General features: G+C 47.9%; 2 protein-coding genes across 2 annotated transcripts in view; both read left to right on the plus strand.

Moving 5' to 3' along the window:
• LRRFIP1 (LRR binding FLII interacting protein 1) overlaps positions 1-27,530 on the plus strand; it is a 278,630-nt gene that overhangs the window by 102,890 nt on the left and 148,210 nt on the right. The window lies entirely within an intron of this gene.
• On the plus strand, positions 26-27,158 carry LOC306804237 (RNA-binding protein 44-like; the record flags this gene model as incomplete). Its single annotated transcript, XM_079310556.1, has 14 exons — positions 26-175; positions 450-502; positions 1,035-1,211; positions 1,586-1,760; positions 1,847-1,872; positions 2,748-2,820; positions 3,126-3,216; positions 3,574-3,705; positions 4,361-4,434; positions 5,224-5,369; positions 5,476-5,616; positions 7,301-7,533; positions 18,862-19,000; positions 26,525-27,158. The coding sequence occupies 14 exons, from the start codon at positions 26-28 to the stop codon at positions 26,778-26,780; spliced, it is 1,866 nt and encodes a 621-aa protein (XP_079166682.1). The 3' UTR covers positions 26,781-27,158.

Genomic DNA, 27,530 nt, shown 5'->3' on the forward strand with positions numbered 1-27,530 from the left:
CCCAAGCAAGAGCCCTGCTGCCTGCATGGAAGCTGCAGAGAAATCCTCTAGTGGGAGCCCCAGTGCTGGGAACTGGGAGCGTGGTGAAGCCCCGAGGAGCATTCCCAGTGTCTCTGTGGCTGTGCAGGCTGTGGATGATTGCAGAGCTGGCTTCCCAACGAGCAGCAGTGCCCAGGTGAGCCTGTGCTCCAGGGCAGTGAACACAGATGTTACCATGATGAACAAAGCTCGACCCGTGGGGTGGCTGGCTCAAACCTCTGTGGATGCTGCTTCCAACACAGAATGGTCCTTCAGAACTCAGAGCTCACAGGTAATTGACACTAAACAAGAAGGGCCACCAAACCAGTTTGATTGATAGGACTTTTAAAAATTGTCTACATGGATGTTAATCTGTAACTTTTGACCTTTTTTTTGTTTTTTTTTTTTGTTTTGTTTTTTAATTTGAAAAGCAGGAATCAAATGGTCATCTGTCTATCTGTGACTGGAAGGCAGGCACCCACAGGTGGGTCCAGGGTTGTTTTTGGTTTGGAATTTGAGATTCTGGATAAGATATTTTTTCACAATTGAAGTTTGTCTGTTGCTTGGTAAAGCTGATGGTATTAAAAGCTTGCTGAGCAGCAGTTTCTGCTGCAGGGACCACATGAGAGGAGTGAGCTGAAGACCTCCTGTAGTTGAACAAAGACCAAAGCAGCCATGTTCTGCAGTTGCAGACTTGCAGAGATCCTTTCCAGCCTAAAATCCTTCATGGCTGTGGAAACAAAATATAAGTACATTTGCAAATCGACAATGTTGCTAAGTTTCTTTGTTCTTAAGACTTCACTTTTTGGATAGAAATGATGATGGTGCTTTTGTAGTTCCCACCTTCTTACAAAACTGACTGTAATGCTGTGATCATTATTGTGGGTTAAATAGGATTTTCCTTAAATCATGTCAGAAATGTTTCTGGCAAGCTCCTTGCTTCAAAATAAAACACCATGAATGTAAGCAAAATCTTGAAGCCCTAGAATAAACATTTTGTTATTATTATTTTAAAGGCCAGAACATCCCAGCAAGCAAACTGGGAAGAATTCTGCACCAAGCTGCTGTCAGAACATCCTGCAGAGAGCAGCTGAAGCAGAGCTGCAGCTCCTGGCCATCCATTATGAGATGTGCTACCAGCACTGCTTGAAGGTTTATGAGCTGGCTTTGGAGGAAAACACCTATTTTGGGAGGCACGTGCTTTAATGTCCTCTAAAATCAAATGGGTAACTGGTTATTTGCAAAACTTCCCAAATGGTACTGCTAGATTCTATCCATACCTTCTAGGAGTGTTTGTAATTAGTGGTGTTGTCCAGAGGACCCCCAACTCTTAATTCCAGCCTTAATATTTTTTGTAGCATTCACAGTCCCAAAATCCTGCTTTTTTTTTTTTTTTTTTTTTTCCCAGGAATAAAACCTGAGTGAGGCACAATACAGGTGTTAGTTTGTGTTCTGGTATAATCTAGAGGAATCTTTAAACCCTTGTAAAATCTTTGGGCATCTCCAGAAGCTGTAAAATCAATGAAATGTCTAAGTTGATGTTGCTTTCTTACCCATATTTTAATAGATGTGAGGAGAAGAATGAGTTATATTCATCTCTCTTGTTGGTTTTGGATGAGCTGGACAATAACTACAGCAACATGAGAACAGAAATAAACATGGGCATACCTTTGAATGAGCTTCCACCACTGTCAGTTGAGCTGAAGTTTTCCCAAATCTCTTCCTTTTACATGCCCTCCAAGGTAACTGCTTAACTGCTTTATGTTTTTAATACAAATTGCTTTATAATTAAGATAATTAGAGATAAATCTTTCTCCTTTTTTGACAGTTTTTTGGAAAGAGTCTTTTCTCTGAGTAAGTAGTTTTCATTTGTTACTGTACTTAACAAGTTAAATGAGGAATGAGTTTAGAAGATGTTAAACCTATAATTTCTTTATTTCAGGATCTTGTTGTTCAGGTTGTTTAGTTGAAAGATCAGCATTGCCCTATGGGTGCAATGATTTTATTTTAAGGCTATTTTTCCTCTATGGTATTCTATATGCAAACCAAGGAGTGTCTTTACTATCTTTATAGTAAAAGTTTTCAATTTACAGGTTATTTTCCTGGTTCCCTGCTTCCACTACTAAAAATATTTGTCTCCAGTTAAATGGCATCTGTCTTAAAAACCAAGCAACAACAACAACAAAAAAACCCAAAAAATCCCACACCACAAAAACCCAGAAAGACTTTGCTGCCAGCAGAGATAATATTAAGCATATAGATAATATTAAGAGACAATATGAAGCTATTTTGCTGAGATTATCATTCAGATATGAAGAATGATAGAAAAATAACTTCATATTTCAGGCAGGTACATGATAGAAAATGTTCAGGAACCATATCCAGTGACTTTCTGTAAGTGGAGATGAAAACAAATTTGGCAGTAAGTTTTTACTGAATTGGATAAAGTGCTAGAGACTGAGATTTCTTGTTAAGCGTGAGTGAAGTTAATCAAGAAAAAGTAAAGGCAGTTATTTTGTTTAGTAAATAATTAGTGGAAGCTGCACAGGTATTTCAGGTTGTAAGGAATACATCTGAACATCACACAGAAATCTGTTAAGATCTAATGAAAAAAGCCAAGATTTATTAAGCATGTTTATTTTACTGTGAGCTTCTGGAAATACTTAAATGACTGTAGAACTTAAAATTGTTGTCCCATATTTTTTATAAAATTCTTGGATGTGTTTTAGTGATCTTTCAGGTGAAGGGAAAGCTGACTTGGAAGAACCAAAACAGCAAGAAAAGGGGATTTCTGCCATTATGGTAGGGAATTCTTCACTCCTGGGTTTTGGAGATGGTAATGTTGAGAGGTATTTTCTCTTTTTAGGTATCTGCAAATGTGATCAGAGTCTTCAGGTGTCTCAGCCTGGGGTCCCCTGCCCCTAACTGCAAATGCAGGTCATATGTTCACAGTTTTAATTGCCCTTTCAAAAGAAAATAACTTGGGGCTTCTTGAGGATGATCAGCAGATTAACTTCTTTAAGTTCACCTGCTTCATGGGCTGATATTCTGAAAAATAACTTATAATCAGGTGGGAGTGCTGTGATACAACTGAAATGTGTTTGTAGGAGAAGTCACAGGCTGATGGTGATCATCCAGGTGACTCTGCTTCCCCTGGGACATGGGAAGAAGCACCTAAAGATCAGGCTCTGGAACGTCGTAAGTGATGTGCTCCTAGTGAAAACAATCCTTTATTTGTGAGCTGAGTTTTCAGGGGAGGAAAGAAACCCTGTGTAAAACATACATATGGTAACACAGCTGCCCTTTCTGGGATGGAATATTTATATATCAGCTATCAAAATGTATTGATAAGTAATAATAGCTCTATTACTTACATCTTGGGGAAAAAGAAATCTGCTTAAATTAGAATTCCAAACTAGTAATGTCACCTCTTTGAAATGTAGTACCAAGAGATGTAAGTAGCTGAAATCCTCTTCAGCACAGAAATTTGATAGTCATTTATGTAGCATACTATGGTTTGAATTTTAACACTTGAATTTTATCCCAACTGCCAAGGCTGTGTAAAAAATGAGGAAGGGAGTGAGTATTGGTTTGATGCTAAGGAAGACTTGTCAGTGGCAGATATTTCAGTAATGTGCAGAGCAACGAAAAAGCAACAAGGAAAACAAGACCCAGCTGACTCAAGAGGTAAAGTTGTGTGCTTTAAGCTGATAAACCAAACAGTGGTGTTTGTTATTGGAGTGCTCTGTTCCTTCTCCAAGCAGAAGTAAACTTGGAAAAAATGCCAGCTTGGTTTTCAGACTGATTTTCTCATTCATTAGCAGTGCATCTTTGTACTCAGCTGTTTTCATCCATCCAAGTTTTTCCTTGAAAAATTCACCTACAGTGCTTGAGTAAATGCCCAGTCAATCACATAGATAGAAATAATTAATTTTTTTTTTCTTCCTCCTCCTTTTTGTGCTTCCTTTTCAAGCTAGAGTCTTGAGAGTGAGGTGCAGATGGTTTGTGTTTGGAGGCTGGAGTCACAGAGATGGTGTGGTGAGAAGTCCCAGGGTGCTGAAGGCAGAGAGCCTGGGGGGTCTCTGCACCAGCCTGCAGCACTGGCACTGTGCCTTCAGAGCTGTGTTTCCTTTGCCTCTTAAAATCTCAGGAAACACTCAGGGAGAAGATATTCCACAAACTGAACTGCTGTGCTTCTCAGGACACTCATTTTCTGTTAGAAAATTTTATTCTTTCCCTTAGTTTCTTCCAAGGTTTTCTTTCTAGGCTTTCCAAAATCTACAGAAAAGATGTCAGCTCAAGAACAGTTAATCAGTCTTTGCTTTCTTACATTTATTATTAGAAGTGAAGACAGTGGGGAGTGGGAATCAACGTTCTTCTGTTCAGGGTGATGGCCTAAAACCCTCAGTGCCTGAGGTAGGTCTGTTCTTAATTTGTAGAAGGAATTTCTTGCCACTTTAAAGTTTCTTTCATACTCCACATTTATCTGAATTCACCTACCCAAGAGTTGGTACAGTCTTTGCTTGGAGGTGATCAAAAGGTAAATAATTATTACTAGCAGTCCTTTGTGTAGCAGACTAAGAGCCTTAAATCTTCTTGTTTCATAACATTTAATAGATAGAAAATTATGCTAGGATAGGAAAATGTTACATGTTGGTAATAAATTTCTGGCACGTGATGACAGAAGCATGGAAACAGCATTCTTTTGCCCTTGCATCAAACTGTGACATTCCAGCTGTTTTTTCTTAGTCCTAGGACAGTTTGGAATTTACCCATTTGCACTACGTTTTTGTCTTGTAACACCTATTTTTCAATGTAAATGTCATATAGTTTTATAGAGAAAAGATTCTGGGGAGAGAAGCTCTTGGATTTTCTGGCATAAATCTAAGAAACCTCTGTATACAGAGTGTTTTATATTGGCTCAACTTGGTCCTTTGAGAGTAAAGGGCAAATCAGTAATTGTTGGAGTTGCTCTCATAAACCACACAGATTTGCTGTCTTTGGGGATTTCCCTTTAAACATGCTGGTCCTTTGGGAAATGGTAATTGGATCTAATTTAAAGTAGCAGGAATAAGATGAGCTTTAGGGTGCCTTCCAATCTACTCTGTGGGTTTAGGATTTTATATTTATCTATAGAAAACAGGTGTTACTTGTACAATGCCTAACCCATGTTTTTCTTTTTTCCTTATTTTGATGCAATTCTAGGATCCTGGGGAAAATTCCCTGCTGAAAACATCCACTTGTTCCTCTGTTAACCCATCTGGTGTCTTTGCTTCTCCTTATGCACTGAATTTGACCAGCTTTACCAAGTTAGTAAAGAGACTTCAAGAAAGGCATCCAGAGTTTAGCAGGTGAGATATTGTACTAATTTGTAATGGAGCCAATATCCATTGTGACAAATTGCTAAATCTGTGGCACAAAATGTGATTTTTACAGTTGTTTCTTTAATTCCCACAGACATGAAATTGTGGAGGCTGTGCAGGAGGTGAGGAGAATAAACAAGGGTGTCCTGAGTGGCTTGGCCATCAGCTCTATTGAGGAAAAGACCTCTGCCATTCTTAGGAGATCGATGTGCTGCTCTCAGCAGGAGAAGCACTGAAAAAGGTGAATATTGTAGCCTAGAGGGGAATAAACCCACGTGCAGTTCTGCAGCCTAGATGAACTTGGCCTGAAGCCCTGCAGGAGGTACCAGGGTGAATCCACTGGAGCAGTGTTCCTAAGGACCGGGAGCTGTAAAACAGGCACTGTACAAAGCTTGGTGTGCTGGTGGTGAATTCCTGCCCTGCTTGGCTGATGCTCTTTGTGGAGGGCGCTGTCACACGTGTTCGGTGCAGAGCTGACACCTAACGGCCAGGCTTGTGCAGCCTCTCGCAGAAACCCCAGCACTGGGTCACAGCACTGATGGTTTCTGGCTGCGGGCTGGAAACCTGACTGAACAAGATTGTGTTTGTAGTTTTCTCACCCTGATGCCTTCTGCAGAAAGCTGCAGCAAGCTGAACGTGCTAAAACCACAGCCCAGAATTCCAGGGATGTGTCTATCCATCCTTGCTTTGGTGTCCAACTCACCTCGGTGCTCTGCTTGCTGCAGGTACCTCCCAGCAGTGCCACTGCCAGGTTTCCTGCGAAAAGGAAAAGTCTTCATATTCGTCTGTCTGACTTTCACAGGACTGCAGATAGGAACAGAAGTTCATCCCCAAAGAATTAAAATCTTATGCTTGGAAGCATTTTCAGTCAGTAAGGTTATAACAGCTTCAAAATGCATTGTGCCTTCCTTGTGGAGTGATTATTTGGTTTTCCAATGGTGCGTGGGCTCTGCAGTCCTAATTGTTCCTATTACAGTATTTTTATCCTGTTGTTTTGTGTGGGAGATGATGACTTGTAATAATTTTTATTTTCATCACAAGGGAGGTATGAAATGGCCATGTCATTAGTAAATAACGGGGAGAAAAAGAATCCCCATTTTCCGTAGTGAGGGACAAGTATGTAATACATGTCAGAGAGGGTGGTTCTACTCAAGGCTCACCTGTACTCACTCAGTCTTTGTTGTACTTTGTTCTAGATACTGCTGCAATTGCTGCTGCAAGGAGCAGCCTTGTTTATTGTCAATAAAAGTTAAAGTTTGTTCTCCAGAAAAGTTGGGGCAGTGCTGTGCTGTTTCCAGACCTCTTGTGCTCCCTCTCAGTGGCACAGCCGTGCTTTGTGCTGTGCCCATGGTGTCCAGGTGCTGCAGGTGAGGCCCCAGCTTTGGTGTCTCCTGCTCTGTCAGGGTGGAAGCAGTCCCAGACTTTGCTGTTCCACGTTAATCCCAGCAGCTGTTGCTGTTTCTGTTCCCCGGCCTTGGCTCTGTCATCAGGCAGGTGATAATAGTTGGGGAGGATCTGGTTCTCTGGCCTGTCAGCCGTTCTGTTCCTTTTGGGAAAGCAGATCTGAAAGACTCGAGTTAGCACACTCTGGTGTTCCTTCACATTCCCTTTTTAATTGTGATCTCCCCTTGAAAGGGAGAGCTGCCTTCAAGCGTGAGAGAAGCATTTGTGGGGCAGTGACCCCGCTGCAGCACTGCTGCCCTACTCCCAAGGGCGTATCCCATCCGGACCACCTGAGGAGCCCCGGCAGGCTCTGCTGCTCAGGCACAGCTCGGGAACGAGCTGCAGGTGGAGCTGTAGGAGTTCGGGAACGAATAAAAAACAAACCACAGAACATTTCTCCTTAAATCGCGTTCCAACATTAGAACGGGGGCAGGCAAGATTTTTTAGCTAGGGAGAACAAAAGCGTGAGGAAGCAGGACTGCTCCGTGCTTTCCTTCGGTTTGCTCCCTTTGCGAGGGCTATAAGGAGAGGCTGGGCTCCATCCCGCTTCCCCCGGTGCTCGGGCAGGAGCCGGGCGGGGCCGCGGCCGCCCCAGGCCCGCCCCTCTGGCAGCGCCGCGGGCGCGGAGCCCGCCCGGCAGCGGAGCGGAGCCGCTCGTGCCGCGGGGCCATGGCCCTGCTGCCGCGGCGCTTCCTCTGCTTCCTCCTGGGTAAGTGCGGCCGCCGCGCCACAACTTCCCCGGGGCTCCGCTCTGCTCGGGCGCGCAGCCCCGGCCGCCTCCTCCGCGCTCCCTCCGCTCTCCCGAAGCCCGGCCAGGCTCCAGCCCGGCTTCGCTGGCAGCACAGCGCTAGGGAACCAAAAGGAGAGATTACTGCGGGGTGCTGATGCTGCGGGACACGGCCTGCTCTGTGGGGGATTCCTGGCTCGCTAGGACCGAGGCGAGTTCTGCCTCCTGTCCGTGCTTTTTGTTGCAAATGTTTAATTACTGCCTTTGGAGTCTCTCTTCCCATTCCTGAGCCGCAGGGAAGAGGAGGCAGCCCGAAGTGCCTCTTAAAAGAGCTGAGGTTGGATGTTCTGAGGTTTACCGGTGGTGGGGTTGGAAATGCTTGCATTGTCTGATTGTTTCCTTGGGCTGTAGCTTGCCTCGGTTTCTTTACTGCTGCTGGCATTTCAATGCAACAGGTAGGGATTTGTGCTGTGCTTGTCACCTGTGTGCCCACAGCAAAAGCTCTGAGGGACGTTCGTGTAAAAGCGCGTTTATTTAAGGTACTCCGAAGAGAAACCGCACACCCCCATCCTAACGCTGATCTTCCATAAGATCACAGATTTCTTCTTTCTCTTCCTTCCCCTGTGCTGGTTTTTTCCCCCAAGCCCTGGTGAATAATGCATTGAGCCGTGCTGCACGTAATGTGCTTATCAGCACCACGTAATTAACTATTTACTGCTCCTCAGCTGTGCAGGGGCAGGAGCAGCCTGTGCCCTTGGACGAGGCACATTCCCCCTGCTGCGTTGCAGGGAAAGGCTGCACGTTCCTGGCTGTAGAACCCTGTGCAGGGAGCACTAACTCCGAGCTAGGATTCCTCTCTGCTCTGCTTTTCCAGCCCCTGGCTCCTTTTCCTGGCTCTCCCTTCTCTTGCTTCGGCAGCTGTAACTTTTAAAAGTGCTCCGGGTACTCCAGGCTGCTCCTTTCCATCCCCAGTGGGCTCACAAGCAGCAGGATGCTGTCTCTTGTGTGAGCCAGGTGCCCAGTGGCAGCTAATCTTGGTGCTGTGGATGTGGTTTTCACTACATTCTCCTCCTGGGGTTTTTTACTTTGGGTACATTTAACAAAAACATCCAACCTTTTTACACCTTGCAAATGGCAGATGGGTGCCCAGAAATCACAATGATCCCCACCGATGTGGGTGTTTTAAAGTGAGAATTATTTTTTTTTTCTGGAAGAAAAACGTTTCTCTTAAAGCTCAAGCTTTAAGGGACTTCACTGCTGGCTGCAGTCTTTAAAAAGCACGGGCAGTCAGGGAATCAGCCATCCTAAAAACCCCAGTCTCATTCAGCAGGCCAGGGATCCTGCTGTACCCCAAGGTAACCACTTCCATTAAGGTAAAATAAGGCTTTTTTTGGGTTTTGGCTGCAGCTTCCTGCAGAGGCTGCTCGGGGAGGAGGGGATGATCCTTGCTGTTACTGGGGCAGTGATGATTGGCACCACACACAGCTTTGTACTGTATTTTGGTGTTTAAGGGCAGTGCTGGGCTTCTTGGATTTCTTCTGGGTGTAGATAAATATTAATGTGAGAGGTAAGAGGCAATTGCAAATAAGGTCGGTAAAACATTAATATCTTCTTGATTCCCTGCACCTTCTGTCTGTGCTGTGCAGCACCGTGTTTACACAGTCCACAGAAAATGATGTTTTCTTAAAAACAAAATGTCTGGGCACTGTTTATGACCTCTCCTGGAGCTCAGGAATTAAAGTCCTTTGTGTCTTCTCTCAGCCCAAAGCACACTTGGTAATGCCTTCCACTGATTTCAGCTTCAGTGCCTCCTTTATGAAAAGCTAAAGCTCCCTTTAAAATCAAATTTAAGGCTGCTGCCTCTCTGAGAAACTCCTCCTCAATATTTAGAGAATGTCCTGTTAGAAATCCCTGATAACAAAGTAAAACATTCCTGTTCCCTTTCAGAACATCTCTTGCATGGAGAGAACTCAAAACTTCCTATGTATCACAAGAAAACTGTGTGGATAGGGACAACAAAATTGCCTTGTACTGCTCCCATACATGCTAGTTGTTTCCTACAGAAACCAGTGGCCCGTGGATGTGGTGGGCTGGCTGAAGGCTGTGTGATGTGGTCAGGAAGCCTCTTGGCTTTGAGAAATGGGGTTGCATTTATTAACTGAAATGATGCTGAGTTTAAGAGCTTTGAAACCCCAGTGCCATAACCTCCTGCTTGTGCTAGCCCAGGAGCTGGGAGTGATGAAAACGTAAATGCCATGACCTGGATGGAATGAAATGAGAGCCCTCATAATGGCTGCAGATGGTGTTGGCATCTTCCATGTTCCACAGGGCTGGAAATCAACATTGGGGTTATGGCAGAGTTTTGAGGGAGGTCCTGGAAAGCGGTGGGTGGGGATCTGGAGTCACTGCTCTGCTCTGGAAAGTTTGTTCTGCTCCTCTCACTGGGTGCAAAGTCTGTCATTTTTGGGGGGAGGTTTGAGGCAGATTTGGGCCCCAAAACCGTGGTTGTGGTCAGAGCCCTTCCCAGTCCAGACCCTGCACCAAGCAAGGACTAAATACATCACCGGGCTGGAGCACGAGGAGCATTAAAAGCCCATTAGAGGGGGAAGTGCAGCGTTTCAGCTCACACAGACAGCTAAATGCCTTTTTCTCCTCTAAACTATGGCTGGGGTTTGCCAGGTCAGTTCCTGCTGTGGGTGGGTGATTACCAGGGAATCTTGGTCTCTGCTGTTATGCTGCCTACAGAGCTGGCTGCTTTTAATAATCAAATCCACTAATGAAGCTGCTTTGTGGTTTCAGTTCCTTGTCTCTGTGCTTTACAACGTGAGGTTTTGGGGATCTGAAAACACATCTTGCCACCTCAGAGCAGGAGCCAAGCAGGCAGCAGGCTGGGTGAAAACCCCCTGATTTCAGCCAAGGGTGATCCCCCTGAGCTTCCCTTTATCCTTTAGGTAAGGCTTGCTGGGAAAGCAGCAGTGCTGTGTGGGTGAGTAGAGAGGTGCAAAATCTCTGTGTGCTCCTCAGCTGAAAGGGAGGAAAACCACGTTGAGAAGTCTCTGTTGAAAAGGAAAATAAATTATTCTGGTGATTCCCAGATTGCTCACGTGGCTCAGCGGCAGATTTTAGTCTGGAAACTCTCTATTGAAATTATTTACTGAAGCTGCTGTTGTCTGCAGCCTGTGATGAGTGCACCAACATGACACTGAGGTTATTTTGTTGGGGTTTTTTTCCCCTAGGAAATGTTTATATTTACTCATTATGTGCTTCTTCATGGGAAACCTGTTAGATTGCCCAGGCAGTGATTTTTATTTTTTTTTTATCTTGAAGGGAATTCAATAAAATGTTTGCTAGTCCCGTGTAGCAGAAAATCTGTGTTTAACACCCGTTGAAACCTGAACCAGCAGGATCACAGTGTGTTGTCTCCAAACCGATGCCAGGCACTTTTAACCTTGGTGTTGCTTTTCCCTGGTCTTATTTTAGCCTCAATCAACTGAAATAGCCAAAGGAAAAAATAATCCCGGGGGTGGAAGGAGAGTACATTTGCCTTAGGCACATTCCTGAGATCTGGAGTGTGGTGGCTGCTCGTTTCTCCCTGGCTTTGTGCAACAGGACCAGTCTGGCTTTGAGACTGAACTGACATCTGTGGCATCCTGTGCTTTGTTGATGTTTTTAAAATAACTCTAAACCAGGCTCTGAGGTTGGATTAAGGTGTTGGGATGGCAGTGTTGGACACCACAATCCTCCCTGGGAAGGCAGGAGGGGTGTGGCTGGTTCCCTTCAGCCTCTGGATTTGGGGTGCCCTGAATCCAGTGGGGATCCCTGCTTTCTTCCACCCTGCTCTTGTGAGCAGGGATTCAGTGGTGGCCATGGCCAGAGATGGTTTGAACTCAGGATGGGTGAAGTCAGGGCTGTACAGACATTACCAGTGCCTGTCTAAAGCCTGTGGTTTTCTTTCATTAATTAAATCAAGAAGAACTATTTTCCAAAAGACTCTGCTATTAATCAAGAATATAATTATCTTTATAACTAACAGCTCGTGGCAGATTTTTCCCTCCCCTGATGTGCAGTCAGCCAGCAGTTGGATTTCAGCATGCCTGGCTTTTGATTTCCTTTCTCCTTCCTCCCTTCTCAACTGCTTTTGATTTTATTTTACCTAGTGAGTGAATTTCAGTGGGTAAATAAAAGTATTTGTCATTCTGTCCTCTGCAGAATCAAGTCTGGGAAATGCAAGTCCTGGAAAAGTGCTTGACAACCTCTGATGGATAATGAAGCCATACCATAACTTGTGCTAAGATAGGTGGGAAAGTGAGGCAAGGAGAGAAAGACCCTCATCCAATTCCTTGGAGCAGCCTATTTCAGTGTATTTAATAGTTAATATTATTTTTTATGGCAAAAAGAAAACCCCTTATGACCCAGCTGAGCAGGACTGGCCTGCACTGGGCTACATAGTAGAAACTTTTATTTTGCATTTTCATTTTAATCCCACAGTGTGCATCTTACAGGAGCTGTTACATGGGATTTTGTGTGGATTGGTGTTAAATCATCTTTCCTTTGGGGCTGTTGTAGGTGCTTCATGAAATACTGGACTTGGAAGAGGAATATCACAGTGCAGTGGTACCTCTGTGCCCCCAAAAGCCCCCAGACAGGCTTTGCTTTCAGGCAGCTGGCTCCTACCTCAGCTTCCAACTCCCTGGCAGTTATTTTTAGGCAGTTTATTTTGTGCCCTCTTATAATGCTTGGAATGGCTATAGAATGGCAACAAAAACTCAAGTATCTCTAACCCAGCAAAAAGTAAATGCCTACAAATCATCCAAGTGCCAGCTTGAGGGATAAATCACTTCCTTCCTTTGCAGACACATCAGGATGCCACATTTAAAATCTGGGAGATCATTTTGGGTTTCACCATGATGTTCAGCTGTATGCAAAATACCTCATTAATGTTGGCTGGGAAAAAGAAAAAAAAAGCAGCTTTCTCTTTATTTTGCTTAGTGTAATAAAATTAAAGGAATCACTATTCCAGGAGCAGGGATGAAGTCCCTGAGTTAATAAATCAGACTAAAGGCCTTTAGGTTGTGGGTGCACTTGCCCTTAATGTGAACAAGTGGTTTGTGGGATGGGCCCCAGGGGCTCTTCAGGCCCAGCACACTGTGCTGCATTCCCTGAGAGGTGGAAACCTTTGGCCCCTTGGGAAGCTTCCCACACAGCCAGGTCCCTGACAGGGGCCTGTTCCCAGCTGTGGATCCAGTGTCCATGTCTCCAGGCCAGCAGGACATGCTTCAGCCTTGGCATGTCCCACCATGGGCTGCATCCTAACCCTGCCTCTTCTCATTTCAAGTTTTTCCCCTGCCATGAGCCTTTTTCCCCTCTCATCTTGGGTGACTTCTCCCCCATCCCAGTTCCCTCGAGTCCTTTTGAGGCAGAATTTGGGATGAGCTCCCTCTCCATGCTTGGTTGGAGCAGTGGCCATGTGCTTTCCTTCTGCTGCTCCATCTGCAGCCCCTGGAGCAGAACAGGGAGGGAGGATCCTCCTTCTATTCTCGCGAGTGAGCACCGGCAGCCTGTCCAAGACATGCTGGGATCAGCCTTCCCAGTGCTTGGAGATGGGCAGCTCTCCCCCCAGCTCCCAGCATCTGCTCTGCCTCCAAAATCTTCACTGTGCCACTCTTCAGTGCTGTGGTGGAAAATCCCCTCCCTTTCAGCACAGAAAAGTCCCCAAATCCCACTAATTCCCTCTTAATTTTACATCCTAAGTGACTGTGTTGGGAGAGAGACAGAGTCCTGCAGATGAAGGGATGGTGCCACAGCAGTGCCTGGGGAGGCAGCAGCTGCCTGCTTTGGGGACTTTGGGATGCTCCTGAAACATCCATGAGCAGATTGGGAATGGGATGATCCCGTGCAGCTCTCTGTCTCCTCTGATCACCTGCAGGGCTCAGACCCTTTCATCCATCCCCATTTCCCAGCTGCTGCTGGATCCCAGCCCCATCCTGAGCCAGGCAGGGAGGGGAGCAAATCCCGGGCAGAAACAGCCCTGCCGGGGCTCGGAGGGTTGGGCTGCCTGCGGGGGCACAGCCCAGGCTGGTGGCAAGGGCAGCTGGCAGCAGGTGGCTGCTGAGGAGGCACAGTGCTGGCCCAGCCACCCTGCTGTCCCCAGCCCCAACACCTGCGGTTTTCTGTCCAGAAAAAGTGTTCCAGCTGAACAGCAGCTTTGTTTTTTCCTGCTGGACCGAGGGCTGTTTGCAAGCTCTGAAGCCAGAAGCAGCCCAGTGGAAGGTGTTTTTAGACAGAGGGTACCAGGCTCTTGCCAGCCTTCTGCAGATGCTGGAAGGGACAACTTTCCCATTTTTGTGCCTGCAAACTGGGATGTTTTTCACACTCATCTTCTGCCTCCTGCACTGTGTCCTCTCCCCACCCTCCTGTGAGTGTTTTATTCTACAGCCAAGTCCAGACCTCAGGGCTTGTTCTTAATAAAACAGCAAACCACCACCTTCAAGTGGAGAGGAGAACAGCCTGTTTCCATCTGGGGCTTGTTGAGAGCACTAATCATTTCACAGGGGAGGTCTCAGAATTTGGGAGAAGCCCAGGGGAAGATCCTGGGGTGTTTGTTCTCACAGCCCAGAGCTTTGCTGGTGCCACATGTGCCAGTGCCAGCCCTGCTGTGTCCCTTGGCAATTTTCTGCCTTTTTTGGGGTTCAGCTTTTGGATTTAATATTTGCCTGTTTCCTGCTCTTTGCTAGGAAGCCCTGAGCAGTTTCCCCTCAAAAATCCTGACAGTCCATCCAGATGGTCTGGTGAATTCTCTGCAGGTGTCATCAAATAGTTTCATCATTCACTCAGCACCAGCAGGGGTACTTGCAGAAATGGCCTGGGAAATGGGAACATGCCATGCTGTCTGAAATTCCCAAATGTGTTCTCAGGCTCTCAGTCCTCCCTGCCTCTGCTTCCCTGTGAGGTTGGTTGCATATCCCAGCAAGACAAGACCAAGAATTCCCAGAATTCTGGAAACACTGAGGAGAAGAAGGCCAGAGACTGAGGAATTGTGCAGGGGGTCTCTCATGTGAAGTGCAGGGTGTTTCTTTCAGAGAAAGCTCAGGGATTTTTGCTAGTAGACCATCACTGGAACAGATATGTGGGCTCACAGAGGGGTGGTGTCCCCAAAGCTCTTTCTGTCCCCAGAGCTGCTTCCAGGCTCCAGCTCTGAGAAGTGCAGTGTAGGAAAGTCCAGTTGTCTTCCCTCTTCCTGAAATTTTTGTAACAATCCAGGACCAGCACTGTTTTTCTGCAGAAATAAATGTGTGACAGGCTTTTTGCAGCTAACCCTGAGTAAGCTGAGTCCTGGTGGATGCTTGCTGGGTCTCTCCAGGACATCAATCCCAGGGCAATCATGAGGACCTGGGATTGCCTGCAAAAAGCCATCCCTCCAATCACCACCACTGCTCTGCAGGTGTTTCCTGGGAGGAGGCAAACCAAGGGTCCTTCATATTGCATCTTGTAATAGGCAATCAGGTATTCTCTCAGCAGGGAAGGTTGTTCATCAACAGTTCTTGTGGCAGGGGAAGAGGGAGTAGCTTCCCACTGCCAGAGGGTAGGGATGGATGGGATGTTGGGAAGGAGAGGCCCTGGTACAGGGTGCCCAGAGAAGCTGTGGCTGCCCCTGGATCCCTGCAAGTGTCCAAAACCAGATTGATAGGGCTTGGAGGAACCTGGGCTAGTGGAAGATGTCCCTGTTGCATGACAGGGGATGGAATTGGATAAACTTGGGTTCTTACCAGCCCAACCCATTCCAGGATTCTGTGATTCCCCATGTCCATGTGGCACCTAAAGGCCAAGCAGGGCTTTGGAGGCACTGTGTGGCTGCAGGGGGTGCTCCAAGAGGAGCACTGCATTCCTGCAGCTCAATGCCATTTTTCCTGAGGGAATGGCAGCAACAGGGGCCCATGAGAGGGGAGCTCTTTGTAGGCAGCTCAGCCTTGGTACATTTGAGTTTGGGAGCTCAGTTATTCAGCAGCTCCTTGCAGCCTTCACAGATGGATGCTGCTGAGTACAGAGCCGTGACTGCTCTGGAGCTCAGTTATTTACAGCTCACTGCAGCTGACTTACACCATCTCCATCAGCAGGGCTGAGAGAGAAGAAAAACCTTCTGGAATGAGAGCCAGGAGATACAAAAATCCCTCGCTGCTTTTGTTACAAGCCCTGAGCCTGTCCCACTCTGAAGTGGGGTTGGTGAAGCAGCAGGGCTCTGTGGGGTGAGGTGGGGACCAGGAGCTTCTCATTTTGACCTTAAATTTTTCAGTTACAGCTGAAGTCATTTCTCTGGGTCAGCTGGAAACAAAAGAGCTTTTTTTGCCTGGCTGTGCCCAGCTCCATCCTCCAGCACTGACACTGACCCTGCTGGGCCTCGCTCCTCTCGGGGCTGAAACAAAAGAGCCCTTCACCATGTCCAGAATCAAATGGGCTTGGCAAGGGTCACTCATGGCTCTGCTTTCCCCAGTCCCTGGGGCAGAGCCCACGTGGAGGTGTGGGAGATGCAGGGGGAGAGGCATCTTCAGGAGCAGGTTCTGGGAGCACTGAGGAGCTGCCAGGGGGGACAGCAAGGTGCTCACCTGCCTCTGAAGGTGATTGGCAGGTGCTTAAGCTCCCCAGGGTTTGGTTTTCACTTGGTTTGGGTTGGTTGTTTCTTTTAATAGGAGGGCTGGTTTTCACAGATAGCTATCTGTGGCTTGCAGCAGGTTGTGGTTGCTTCCTCTCCATCATTTATTCAGTGTTTCTCCTCCCTCTACTCAAGGTCAAGGTGTTTTCCTCCAGCTTCTATCTGCATAAGCAGCTGTGTGGCCATCAGGAAACATTTGGGCATCCCTAAGGATGGTTGTGGTACAGCTTGTCTGGGCTCATCCCAAATGAGAGTGGGGAGGAGCAAAGTCAGGGAAAATGCAGCCTGACCCTGCTTGCTTAACTTTGCTTCTCTCTCTCCTTGTGCTGCAGCACTGCTCCACTTCCTCAAGTGGCTTTGCCTTCCTCAGTTTCTCCATGTGCTTTACATGTCTCACTCATCCCTTCCTGCCTGTTTGCTCTGTGCTCCTCAATCCCCTTGGCTGCTCATCTATCTGCTTTCTAATCCCTTCTCCTCCCTTGCTCTCCCTTATCCTTTTGCTGTGCTCTCCTGCTCTGCACCTGACACATTTTCTCTGCAAGCTGCCTGTCCAGACAAGTGATGGCTGTGACATTTACAGGCACTTGTTCTTCACAGCCCAGTGCACGGATGGGGTGACCCCTGGGTGGCTCCTGAGCCTCCCTGGGATGCTGCTGCTCGCTCAGCCATGTCACTCCTTCACTTGACTCATCCCCATTGGAAGGGATGGGAAGGGGACAAAAGCCTTCAGGCCATCAATCATCCTTGAGCCTGCCTGCACTGAGATTTGCAGTCTGTAAATCATTTACATTTGCCTTGTGTGAAAGTATTGCACCTTTCCTTCTTCCCCTTTTTTCTTTTTCTTCTTTTCTTCTTTTTCTTTTTTGTTCTTTTTTTTTCTTCTTTTTCTTCCTTTTCTTATTCTTCCTCTTCTGCTTCTTCCTTTGCTTCTTCCTCTACTCCTCCTTCTTCTTCTCCTTCTGCTTCTTCTTTTTCTGCTTCTTCTGCTGCTTCTTCTGCTGCTTTTTCTGCTTCTCCTTCTGCTTCTCCTGCTTCTTCCCTGCTGCTTCTTCTCCTTCTCCTCCTCCTCCTCTTAGTGATTTGCTTCATATCAAACCCTCCCATCTGGGAGCAGATCCCTTATCCCTGGCTGAAGTTTTGCCCCTGGCTGGTATTATCTAGGCAGAATGTGAGATTTTGATAAACTCAGTTTTATTATTGCTGGGGTTTAATGCTCTTTAACTTCTCTTGGCTCAGTAACTCCCATGGTATTATCTCAAGTCAAACCAAAGTGCCTGCTGCTGTCAGAGGCAGCATGGGAGCCCTGCACCCATCCAGGAACATCTGCCAACATCTGGGGGCCCTTCCCACCCAAATTCCCGCCAGGTCCTGACTTCCCACCCCTTGCCATAGGATGCTGGTACCTAAGTGCTCTGAGCATTTTGCAGGCTGCAGAGGCATGGTGTCCCATGGTGATCTCCCTTGGCCACTAAATAAACAGCTCAATTCTGTTGTGTTAAAAAAATCAGATAAAAATAAAGCAGAGAGTTATTCACACGTAGCAAAAAATAGATCTGGTATGTGGTGCTTGCCTGCAATGCACTCCAGGAGCTGCAAAGGCATTAGCTGGCACTTTGGGGAAAGCTATTATTTATAGCCAGGCTCACTAAATCACTCCCCAAAGGATTTTTTTCCCTTCCCTTTGTAGCATCACTGTCCTTTCCCTTTCCCCTCACCAGCAACTTGCACTGATTGTGCCTGAGGCTGCAAGCAGCACCTTATTGTTCCCTGTTTTCAAAGCATTGCAGGGACACGTTCCCAGGAGAGAATTCAATCAGCACTGTGCAGCCAGGGATGGATGTGATGGATTTCCCTGTGCTCCATCACAGGTGGATATTTGTTCCCAAGTGTGGCACTGTGCAGGTCATTTTTCAGGGGTCAGCAGCAGGATCTCCTCTTCTCTTCTCTCTTCTCTCTTCTCTTCTCTTCTCTTCTCTTCTCTTCTCTTCTCTTCTCTTCTCTTCTCTTCTCTTCTCTTCTCTTCTCTTCTCTTCTCTTCTCTTCTCTTCTCTTCTCTTCTCTTCTCTTCTCTTCTCTTCTCTTCTCTTCTCTTCTCTTCTCTTCTCTTCTCTTCTCTTCTCTTCTCCTCTCCTCTCCTCTCCTCTCCTCTCCTCTCCTCTCCTCTCCTCTCCTCTCCTCTCCTCTCCTCTCCTCTCCTCTCCTCTCCTCTCCTCTCCTCTCCTCTCCTCTCCTCTCCTCTCCTCTCCTCTCCTCTCCTCTCCTCTCCTCTCCTCTCCTCTCCTCTCCTCTCCTCTCCTCTCCTCTCCTCTCCTCTCCTCTCCTCTCCTCTCCTCTCCTCTCCTCTCCTCTCCTCTCCTCTCCTCTCCTCTCCTCTCCTCTCCTCCTTCCTACACACCTTTACTTGTTTTTTAAGTCCAAAATGTGGACATTTTTAAGTCCAAAGGCACTTTGGGCCATCAGCAGAGGATAAATCCCCATCATTACTAATTGATGAGTTAGCCAGCACATCCTGAATAACTGATGTATCAGCGCCGAGCGCTCGGGAGGTGCCAGGAGGGGAATGACCCGAGAGGAGGAGGGTTTGGGGAGCTGGGGTTGCTGAGGGGTGGGGGCTGTGGGGTGCAGTGCCCAGCAGTGCCTGAGTGGCCTGGCCTGTGTTGCAGCCCAGCACTTCATCGCAGCCACGGCGTGCCAGGAGGCCGACTACGGCTGGATGATCCGCCACTACTGCCTGCAGCAGTTCCAGCTCAGCATGGAGGGCATTGGCCAGCGCCTCTGGTGTGACTGGGACCAGACTGTGGGGTAAGTGAGCTCCCTCATCCTCCTCCCTCCTCTCCTGCTCCCAGCTGCCATGTGGCTGTCATGTCTCCTCATCAGTCCTGTGGGTGGTGGGACTGAGTGAAAGCCCAGCACCGAACCTGGATGACACACCAGAGGGATGTGCTGCTGTCCACAGGGACCTCCCAGCAAGCTGGGAACCTCCCAGAGTGCAGCAAGGGGAAGGGCAGAGTCCTGCAGCTGAGGAGGAACAACCCCAGGCACCAGGATGTGCTGGGGCTGCTCAGGGAGAAACCAGAAAGGGATCTGGGGGTTCTGGTGGGCACCAGGATGAACATGAGCCAGGAAAGTGTCCTGGTGGGAAAGCATGGGCAGAAACTGAGGCAGGGGAGGTCCCCTCTGGCCACCCTCACAGTGACACACATTTCCTGGTGTCCAAACACTGGCACAGTTTTCCCAGGAAGAATGTGGAATCTCCATCCTTGGAGATACTGGAAAAAACCTAAAAAAAGCTGAACATGGTCATGAGCAACCAACTGAGTAAGGGAATTTGGACAAGGTGAAGAGGATCTCAAGAGTTCATCTGCAGCCTCAGCTATTGTGGGATTAAAGGGGTTTTCAAGGAGCCTGAGCAGGGTTTGGAGGTCAGGGTGGTGGTTATGCTGCACCACACACCAGTGGAGCTCCAGCAGGAGACCTGGCTCTGCTTTGTGCTAGAAATGGATGGGTTAATGATGGCTTGGGATCCCCATCATGGGGGCTTCTGGTGCCCCACAGCTTGCTGTAGGTATTTTCCATGAGACTTTTCATTTTTTCTCAGCACTCTGGTTCTCCAGACAGTTCAAAACAGCCAAACTCAGCATGAAAACCTGTAACCCACCTCAAACCCTCGCTGTGAGAAAATCCCAGACTGTCCTACTGGAGCTGTTGGCTCAAGCCCTGCTTCCAGAAGTTGTGTGTTGATTTTTCCAAGCAACTAGAGGGAGAGGCTGGAATGGTATGGCAGTGGCAGCTGCCTGCTAAGCCTGCTGTTTGTCATCAGTGTCAGGGAGTCAGCCCTGATTTATGACTTGGGAGCAGCAGAGATGCAGTCTTGCTGCCCTGCTGGAATGCTTGGGAGCATCTCTGTGGGATGAGCAGGATGCAGAGGGAACCCTGGTGTCACATGTGGGCAGTGTGCTGCTCTGTGGGGGGTTGTTGGATTTTTTGGGGGAATTTCCTTTGGGGTTGGTTTTATTTTTATTGCAAACAGTCCTTTCTTGGATTAGCTCTTTGCTATTTTTAATCAGCAGAGCTGAATCTTTTGGTACCACTGTGGTGTAAATCTGCTGAGATGGTTTTGATGGAAGTTGAAAGATTGGTCAGGGCTGGCTGTGTGTTGGTGTGAGAAAATAACCCCCCTCTTCCCCCTTCAGCTGACTTTCCATGTTGTGCCTTTCCCTGGGAAAATGAAGCAGCAGAATAAAAATGAGCTCATGTGACACCAGAGTGGATGGGGGTCAGCTGGAAACAGGGAGCAGATGATGCTGTGTGCCCTGTGTGTTTTGCACAAAAAATATAGAGGTTTTTTGAGATTTTTGTGATTTCCTGCTTCTGTGTGAAATTAAAACCTACACACATATGTGTATCCATCTTTTGGTCAAAGGTTGGACTCCAAGATCTTGGAGGTCTTTTCCAGCCTTAATGATTTGATGATTCTTTTCTGTGATTCTAAACATACTCGTGGGTTTTCCTTCCTGATCTGTGACAGAATGGAGGGGAAGAAAAGAGAGCTGAAAGACTGTGGGAAGATCCTGGTTTTGAGAAGCTCAGAAATGCCCAGGGCTGCTGATGTTGTTCCAGCCCTCACCATCTTGTTCTTTATCTCACATTGTCCCTTTTGTCTCCTAAACAGCTTCAGCTGAACTCGTTCCCCTTGAGGCACTTGGAGGAAATGTTGATAAGCTTGCAGGGTTTAATTTGATTGCCTGAGTCCATTTGCTCCGTGCAAACACATGGCTCAGGGTTATTTGAGAGATGACATTCCTGTGATCTTCCTGTGCCCTCAGGACCTTGGAAAATTGGGTAGTAATAGTTCAGTTGCTGCAGTAAATCAGCTGCAGGGATATAGGCTTTGGGTGGGCCCAACACCTTGTTCCCTGGATGTGTGTGGGAATCACCAGCCCCTTTTTGGGGAGAGGGAAGGTGTCCCAGGAGTGGGCAAGGGGTGGCATAGCTGGTTCACCCCTCTGGCTCTAGGGGAAGGATTTTGTCTTCCACGTGCTGTAAGATAAAGAAATGGAAATAAAGCACCTGCCCAGAGCCTGTTCTCTCCAGATCTTCTCCCAAACTAAGGCTTTTTGATGACTGAAACCTGTCAGAAACAGAAATGTGCAAGGTTTTGCCTCTGTACCACCAGCAGCATGATGTTTGGAACCCTGATTTCCTGGATGCAGCATTTAGCAGGGAAATGCCCCTAAGCTCCATCATTTCCTGCTCAATTGAGGGTGGCACGATGGGAACATCTGGATAAATGAATTGTCTCAGCAGAGTCTGTGCCGTGGCTCACTGCTCCTATTTATAGGCAGCAGATGCTGCTCCCATCTCAGCCTCGGAGGCACCAGCTGAGCTCCTACCCCGCTGCTCCTGCTGTGTGTGATGTAACCAGGGGGTGTCTGCAGCAGGAGTGTTGGGCCATGTGCACAAGCACCGGCTCTCTGGGAAGGTTTGTCCAACCCCCTTGAGCTCTGCTGGCTTTCTTAGCGTTTGCTTATTCAGGGAAAATGGGGGGATTTTGATACACAGGTTTTCCTCGTGGGCTGAGGGAACTTGTGTGAGGTGATGCACGCTTTGGTTGCCCAAAGGCAGGCTGGAGCTGCATTTTGGGGTCTGTGGTGTGGAGGGCTCCTCCACTCCGTGGTGGTAGCCGAGCTGCTTTGGCCAGGAGTTCAGCTGTGCCCGATGAATTATCCCAAAGATCAGCTTGGCTATTTCCAGCTCCATTTCACTGGCGTGGTGGCTGACAGGGGGATTAGCTGTGGTCTCCCTCAGGGCAGCTATTTCAGGGAGGGATGTGGAGGGCTCAGGCTGCACTGCCCACCCACGAATGCGTCAGCAGGGGCTGATGACTCGGGAATATTTTCCCTGCTCGTTTTTGGCCCGAGGGTTGTGGCCAGGGAATGGATTTGCAGGAGGGTTTGTGCACAGGGAGATGCTGCCACAGCTGTGGGTGTCATTCCAGCCCAGCCAGGCATCTTCATCCCAAATATATCCCCCTGTGGCATTCCTGAAAATCTCCATGGAATGCTTTCCCCCAGCTATCCCGCAGGAAGGAGCTCAGCAGGGGCATCGTGCTGCTCTGACAGCTGCAGCCAGGGATGGAGCTGCTCTCCCAGCACACTCACACTCGGTCTTCAGGTTATTTATCCATTATTTACAGAAAACAGATTGATCCATTCTCTTATTATCTCATTATCTACTTATCTATCTTCAGCTTGCCAGGTCCCTTCTGAATACCCCTTTAGCCTGGCTTCAGGCTCACCTTGCACCCTTGCAGAGGAGAAAATCAATGTTTTCTTTTAATTTGCAAAGCAAAAGTGAATGCTTGTGCTGTTTGCTTTTTTCTCTTCTGAGGAGAGGAATTTGGGGAGGGTAGAAGTGCTGTCAGTCCAGTGAACTCCAGTCCTACTGCAGCACCATCCACATCCAAGTGCTGTCAAGGAATAAATGCCAGGGCCAATTCCAGTCTTGCTGCAGTGGTAAAAAAAACCCCAGAGGAATTTGTTAGGATTTATAGCAGTATAACATTCAGATGCCATCAAACCCTAAATGATTCTTTGCTTCCCACCAGTGGCCCAGCCCCATCCCCATCCTTCATCCCCACGCACTTCATCCACAGCATCCTTTCAACCCAAACCATTTCCATGGTGACAGGGAAAACAGTTCTAACTGCAGTTCACATCGGGTGGAGAATAAATATCCCAAAGCACAGCTGAGCCTTCCAGGGCCAGGTGTGTGTCTCCTGGCAGTGGTGGGATTGTTTGGGGAAATCTGCCCTCTTCCCACTGCTGTCCTGGAGCAGCTGTTAATATATTTGGGGAGGAGATGGTGTTTGGGAGATGGAGATTTGCAGATGAGCTGTGGGCTTGTCTGAAAGCCAAAAGCTTGACTCCACCTTTGTTACAGGCAGAATGGAAGTGTGGAACAAAGTTTATCATGGGAGGCCCTGCTGTTGAGGCAGGAGAAGCAGAAAGGATCCCCTGGCTTCTTCAGTTTCCTGGGGTGGGGCCTGGGTGTGGCTGGATCCAATTATTTACTAGATAGCATAGATATATATATAGAGTTACCTATATTACCGAATTTATTGAAACAATATTAAAGCTGTTAAAATGAGCAAATTAATTATTGAGTAGAGATTGATGTTAATCCCCATGTGGGCAAATCATGACCCCCCTTTTCTCCATCCATCTTTGCAAACTTCCACACAGTTCTCAGTTTCACATCCCTTTCACAGGCTGGTTTGCCATCACTCAGGCAGAGCATCCTGCTCCAGCCCTCTCTCCAGAGAGTTTAACTCTGACTGAGGATCATCCTTGCATCCTCTGGGCTTAGCTCAGCTTTGCCCTGCTGGGCCCCTTTCTGGGGCTGGGCTGTGGGGTGGCAAGAGCAGGGCAGAGCTGAGCAGGAAAAGAGCCTCCCCTCCCTGAGGTATTTTACCTCCAGCCCAAGCTGAATTCCCAGTGGGATCATAATTTAAAATTCGATCTCCTAATCTTAAATTCGATCCTCACACAAGGCACCATTGTATTACTTTATTTTATTTTATTTCAGTCAGAGTTGGGATTAAAAGTGTGAGAGATGGAACATCATGTTCAGATTTAGTTGTTTATTAATTCTTATTTATGTTACAGTGAGTGCTACAGCACTTCTAGCTAACAAGCTAAAAATGAAGAAATGGTGATGTATTTTGCTCATAGCAAGGTATTTTAAGGCCAAATTGTCCAATTAAAAACTAACATTTACATTATTTTTGCTTTTGACCCAATGACCAACACCTGTGACCTGCAGTGCAGCATTTTCTATCTAATTAACAAGTGCTATTTATACCCAAGAAGAAGAGGGACAAGAAAGAAAGAAACCTACACCCTAAAACCTCCATCTTTGTCCCATACTTATTGCTATATTCTAAAACCCCAAATTCCAAATCTTTTACTATGTGATATTACACACTTCTATTCAGACCACACACCAGTGATTCTAGTTGTCATTCAATTTTGGAAGCCTTCTCCAAGGCCTCAGGTCAAAAGCAGTGCTCTTTTGGGGCTCAGTGCCTGACACACAGGCACAGAAAGTGCCAAATTCCCTGTTTTCAGGGTTCCCTGCAGATGCTGTTTGGGAGATGCAGTGGGATGAATGTTCACCATGGCTGTGGTGAGGAAGAGCACCACACTCAGGCCCAGGCATCAACACCTCTGCTCTCCAGAGGATCCTGATCCCATCTGACAGGGCAGCAGTGAGCAGCCTGGATCCAGTGTTAACCCTTGCTATCCCTTCCCAGCCAGTGGATTGTGTCAGGAGAAGGTCATTTGGGATGGACAGGAGATGATGGAGTATGGCAGGGCTGTTTGGGGCTCTGTGAAGTGGAAGAAATGAGAGCACTTGGCCATAGCTGAGAGTGCTCAGCTTTGCTTTTAGCTGGCTGCTGATGGAAGTGCTGGTCAAGTGTGCTCTGAGTAAAGGGCAGAAATGGCTCTTGAAGAGCACCCAGCCTTGCTCTCTCTTGGCCAAGAGCTCAGCAACACTGGGTGTCACTTCTGCATTTGCACCTGTTCCTGAAAGTTTCTTTTCCCTCTGGGACCCTCCCTCTGGGGTGGAGTGTCCTTGATGCCACCCTGATGCTGCTGAGGATTTCATCTGGAGCAGGGGGGCTGTAATGAAAGCAGCAGAAATAAAAGGGACAGGAGACTTAGGGTGTGCTGAGCCACCCCATCACTCAGTCATGGCCCCACGGGCACCTCCTTGTCCCCCCACTGCTTGTGGGGCTGAGGCTGCACAGCTGCTCTCCCTGGTCCATCCTCAGCTGGAGGTGGCTGAGTGCTGGATACTGAGTGCTGGGATAGGGCTGCTGCCTCTCTGGAAAGGCCAGTGACAGTTCATTTACCTTTCTTTTGCTGGCACTGCTGGGCTTTGGTTCCTTGCATGTCTTCACACACAGTGATGGGAGCAGTGATTTATCCCCATGGAAGCACAGTTGGAGCCAGGGAAGGGCTAAGCCAGCTGCTCCATGGCCCTTCAGCTTTAAAAATAGCTTTTATTCGCCTGTTAACACTTTGCCTCTGATTCCTGGAGATGCTGCTGCAGCTCCTGAGATCTCTTAAGGATGCTGATGAATGGGAAATGGTAATTTTGCACACTGGGATGCTGAGCAGAAGCTGCTTTTAGCAGCTGCAGGCCCCATTAATTAAATCTCTGGCTGTGTGGGCACAGCCTGCCCCAAAACCCCAAAGCCCAGCTGAGGAGCTGCACAGGGGCTGTGCACAGTGACTGGGAAGCTGCTTCTAAAATATTTCTTCCCCCAGGCAAGTTTTTAATTGGAGAGCTGGGGTTTGCTTTGCTTTGCTTCTCTAGGATTAGACGTGACTAATTGGGATGGAGGGATAAAAATTGTATCTGTGTTTTTCTGCATAGTCAGTTCTAAAGCAGGGAAGGTTTTCCTGTCATTCCAGAGCATGACACAGGACTCAGGGCTGCTCCTGGTTTTCCAGGTATTTTTTAAACAATGGAAAACTGGACTTGCTAGTCATAGTGGGATGGGCTGCCCAGCTTGTTTCTATGCAACCTCCCCAGTTTTAGGCAAATTAAAGGAGATTTTAAAGTAGATGCAGTGTACTTGTTTCTGTCTCCCTTTGGACTGAACTCACACAAGCTGGAGGATGGTGCTCCAGAGGTTGGGATGGGTTTCCTGAAGGTCTGGCCTGTGTTTTCTAATAGCACCAGTTCTGACAGGAAATTCTGCAAAAATGAACACAAACCAAACAAAAACCCTCCAAATTTGCTTCTTGTTATTCCCATAAATACTATTTCTGTTTTCATTTCCTTTTGTAAATTAAACCTACCAGCACCACATCATTCCATAAATGAAAACCGCTTTTGGCTGTGGGTGAGCACTTAAAAGTTGCAAAACCTGGTGAGAATTCAAAACACCCTGTTATCTTTTTACCTCTCTAGCTATGAACTCAAAACCCCATATATTTTTACAAGTCATGTAAATTTTCAAAAATATTTTTATAGGGCCGGGTATAACTAGCTGTAAACTCAGAAAGTAGCTGAAAATCATAATATAGCTGAAATAGCAGCAATCTCAAGTACACACCTCTGCAGTAGAATACAGCGTGTTGTACAGGGAGGGATATATTCTATATATGTATTATAAATGATGTAGTGTATATTTTGTATACAGTATGTATAGAGTAGTTTATGTTGCACGGGGGGAAGGTGCTGTGGGCGTGTCCTGGTGACGGTAGCGGTGTCACCGCGGTGCCACCCGCTGTCCCTGTGGTTTTTTTGCAGTACCTACGGGGAGCTGACGAACTGCACGGCGCTGATCGCCGAGAGGCTCGACTGCTACTGGCCCAACCGGCTGGTGGACGAGTTCTTCGTGGCGGTGCACAAGCAATACTTCAGGAACTGCTCCCCGTCGGGCCGGGCTCTGCACGACCCCCCGAACGGCGTGCTGTGTCCCTTCATCGTGCTGCCCGTGCTGGTCACCCTGCTGATGACAGCGCTCGTGGTGTGGAGGAGCAAACGCAGCGAGGGCATCGTGTAGGGACGGAGCCCCGGGGGCAGGGACAGCATCGCTCGGGTCCCAGTGAACCGGTGAATGCACGGCTGCAGGGCAGGACGCGCTGCCCGCGCCTCTCCAGCCCTCCCCCGCTAAGCGTGCCGAGCGGGAACACTGAAAGGAAAATAAACCCCGGGAGGCTGTGGGGAGTTGGGATCCTGCATCAACGCACGTGAGACCAGCGGGTCTGGAACATCCTCGGCTTCCTCTCTTGGTCATTTTTTGGAAAGGCATCTGCTGCCCCAGCCCCCAGCACAAGGACGGGGCTTGCACGGGCTGGGTTGTGCCTGGGAGGGGGGAACGGCAGGAGGGGTTACCAAGGAATGGGAATAAGGTGCTTTTCCTACCTGAATAAAGAAATACACGAATAAACCAGGTGCCTGTCTCTGAAGGCTGAGTCAAGCCTCCCCCTCATGCCCTCGTTCTGTGATGCCAGAGACCCAGCAGTGCCCTGGGTGGGGCAGTGGGGTCCCTGGGCAGCTCGGGGCTCCAGCGGTGGGGACACTGGGCAGCACCTGGGATGGGATGGGGCTCCCAACCCTATCCTGACAGCTCTGGTCCATTCCAGACCCCTTTGGTGCCCTGCTGCCTCAGGAACGGGTTCCCTATGGACACCCAGCTCTCTTCACTCGTGACTCGCATTTCCCCAAAAAACCCCAAAAACCAGAGGGACACCCAACCCTCTCTCTGCCTGGCCCACCCACCCCAGACCCCCTCTAACCCAAATAACTCTTG

The sequence above is a fragment of the Erithacus rubecula genome (genome assembly GCF_903797595.1).
Source record: "Erithacus rubecula genome assembly, chromosome: 8".
Taxonomy (NCBI): domain Eukaryota; kingdom Metazoa; phylum Chordata; class Aves; order Passeriformes; family Muscicapidae; genus Erithacus; species Erithacus rubecula.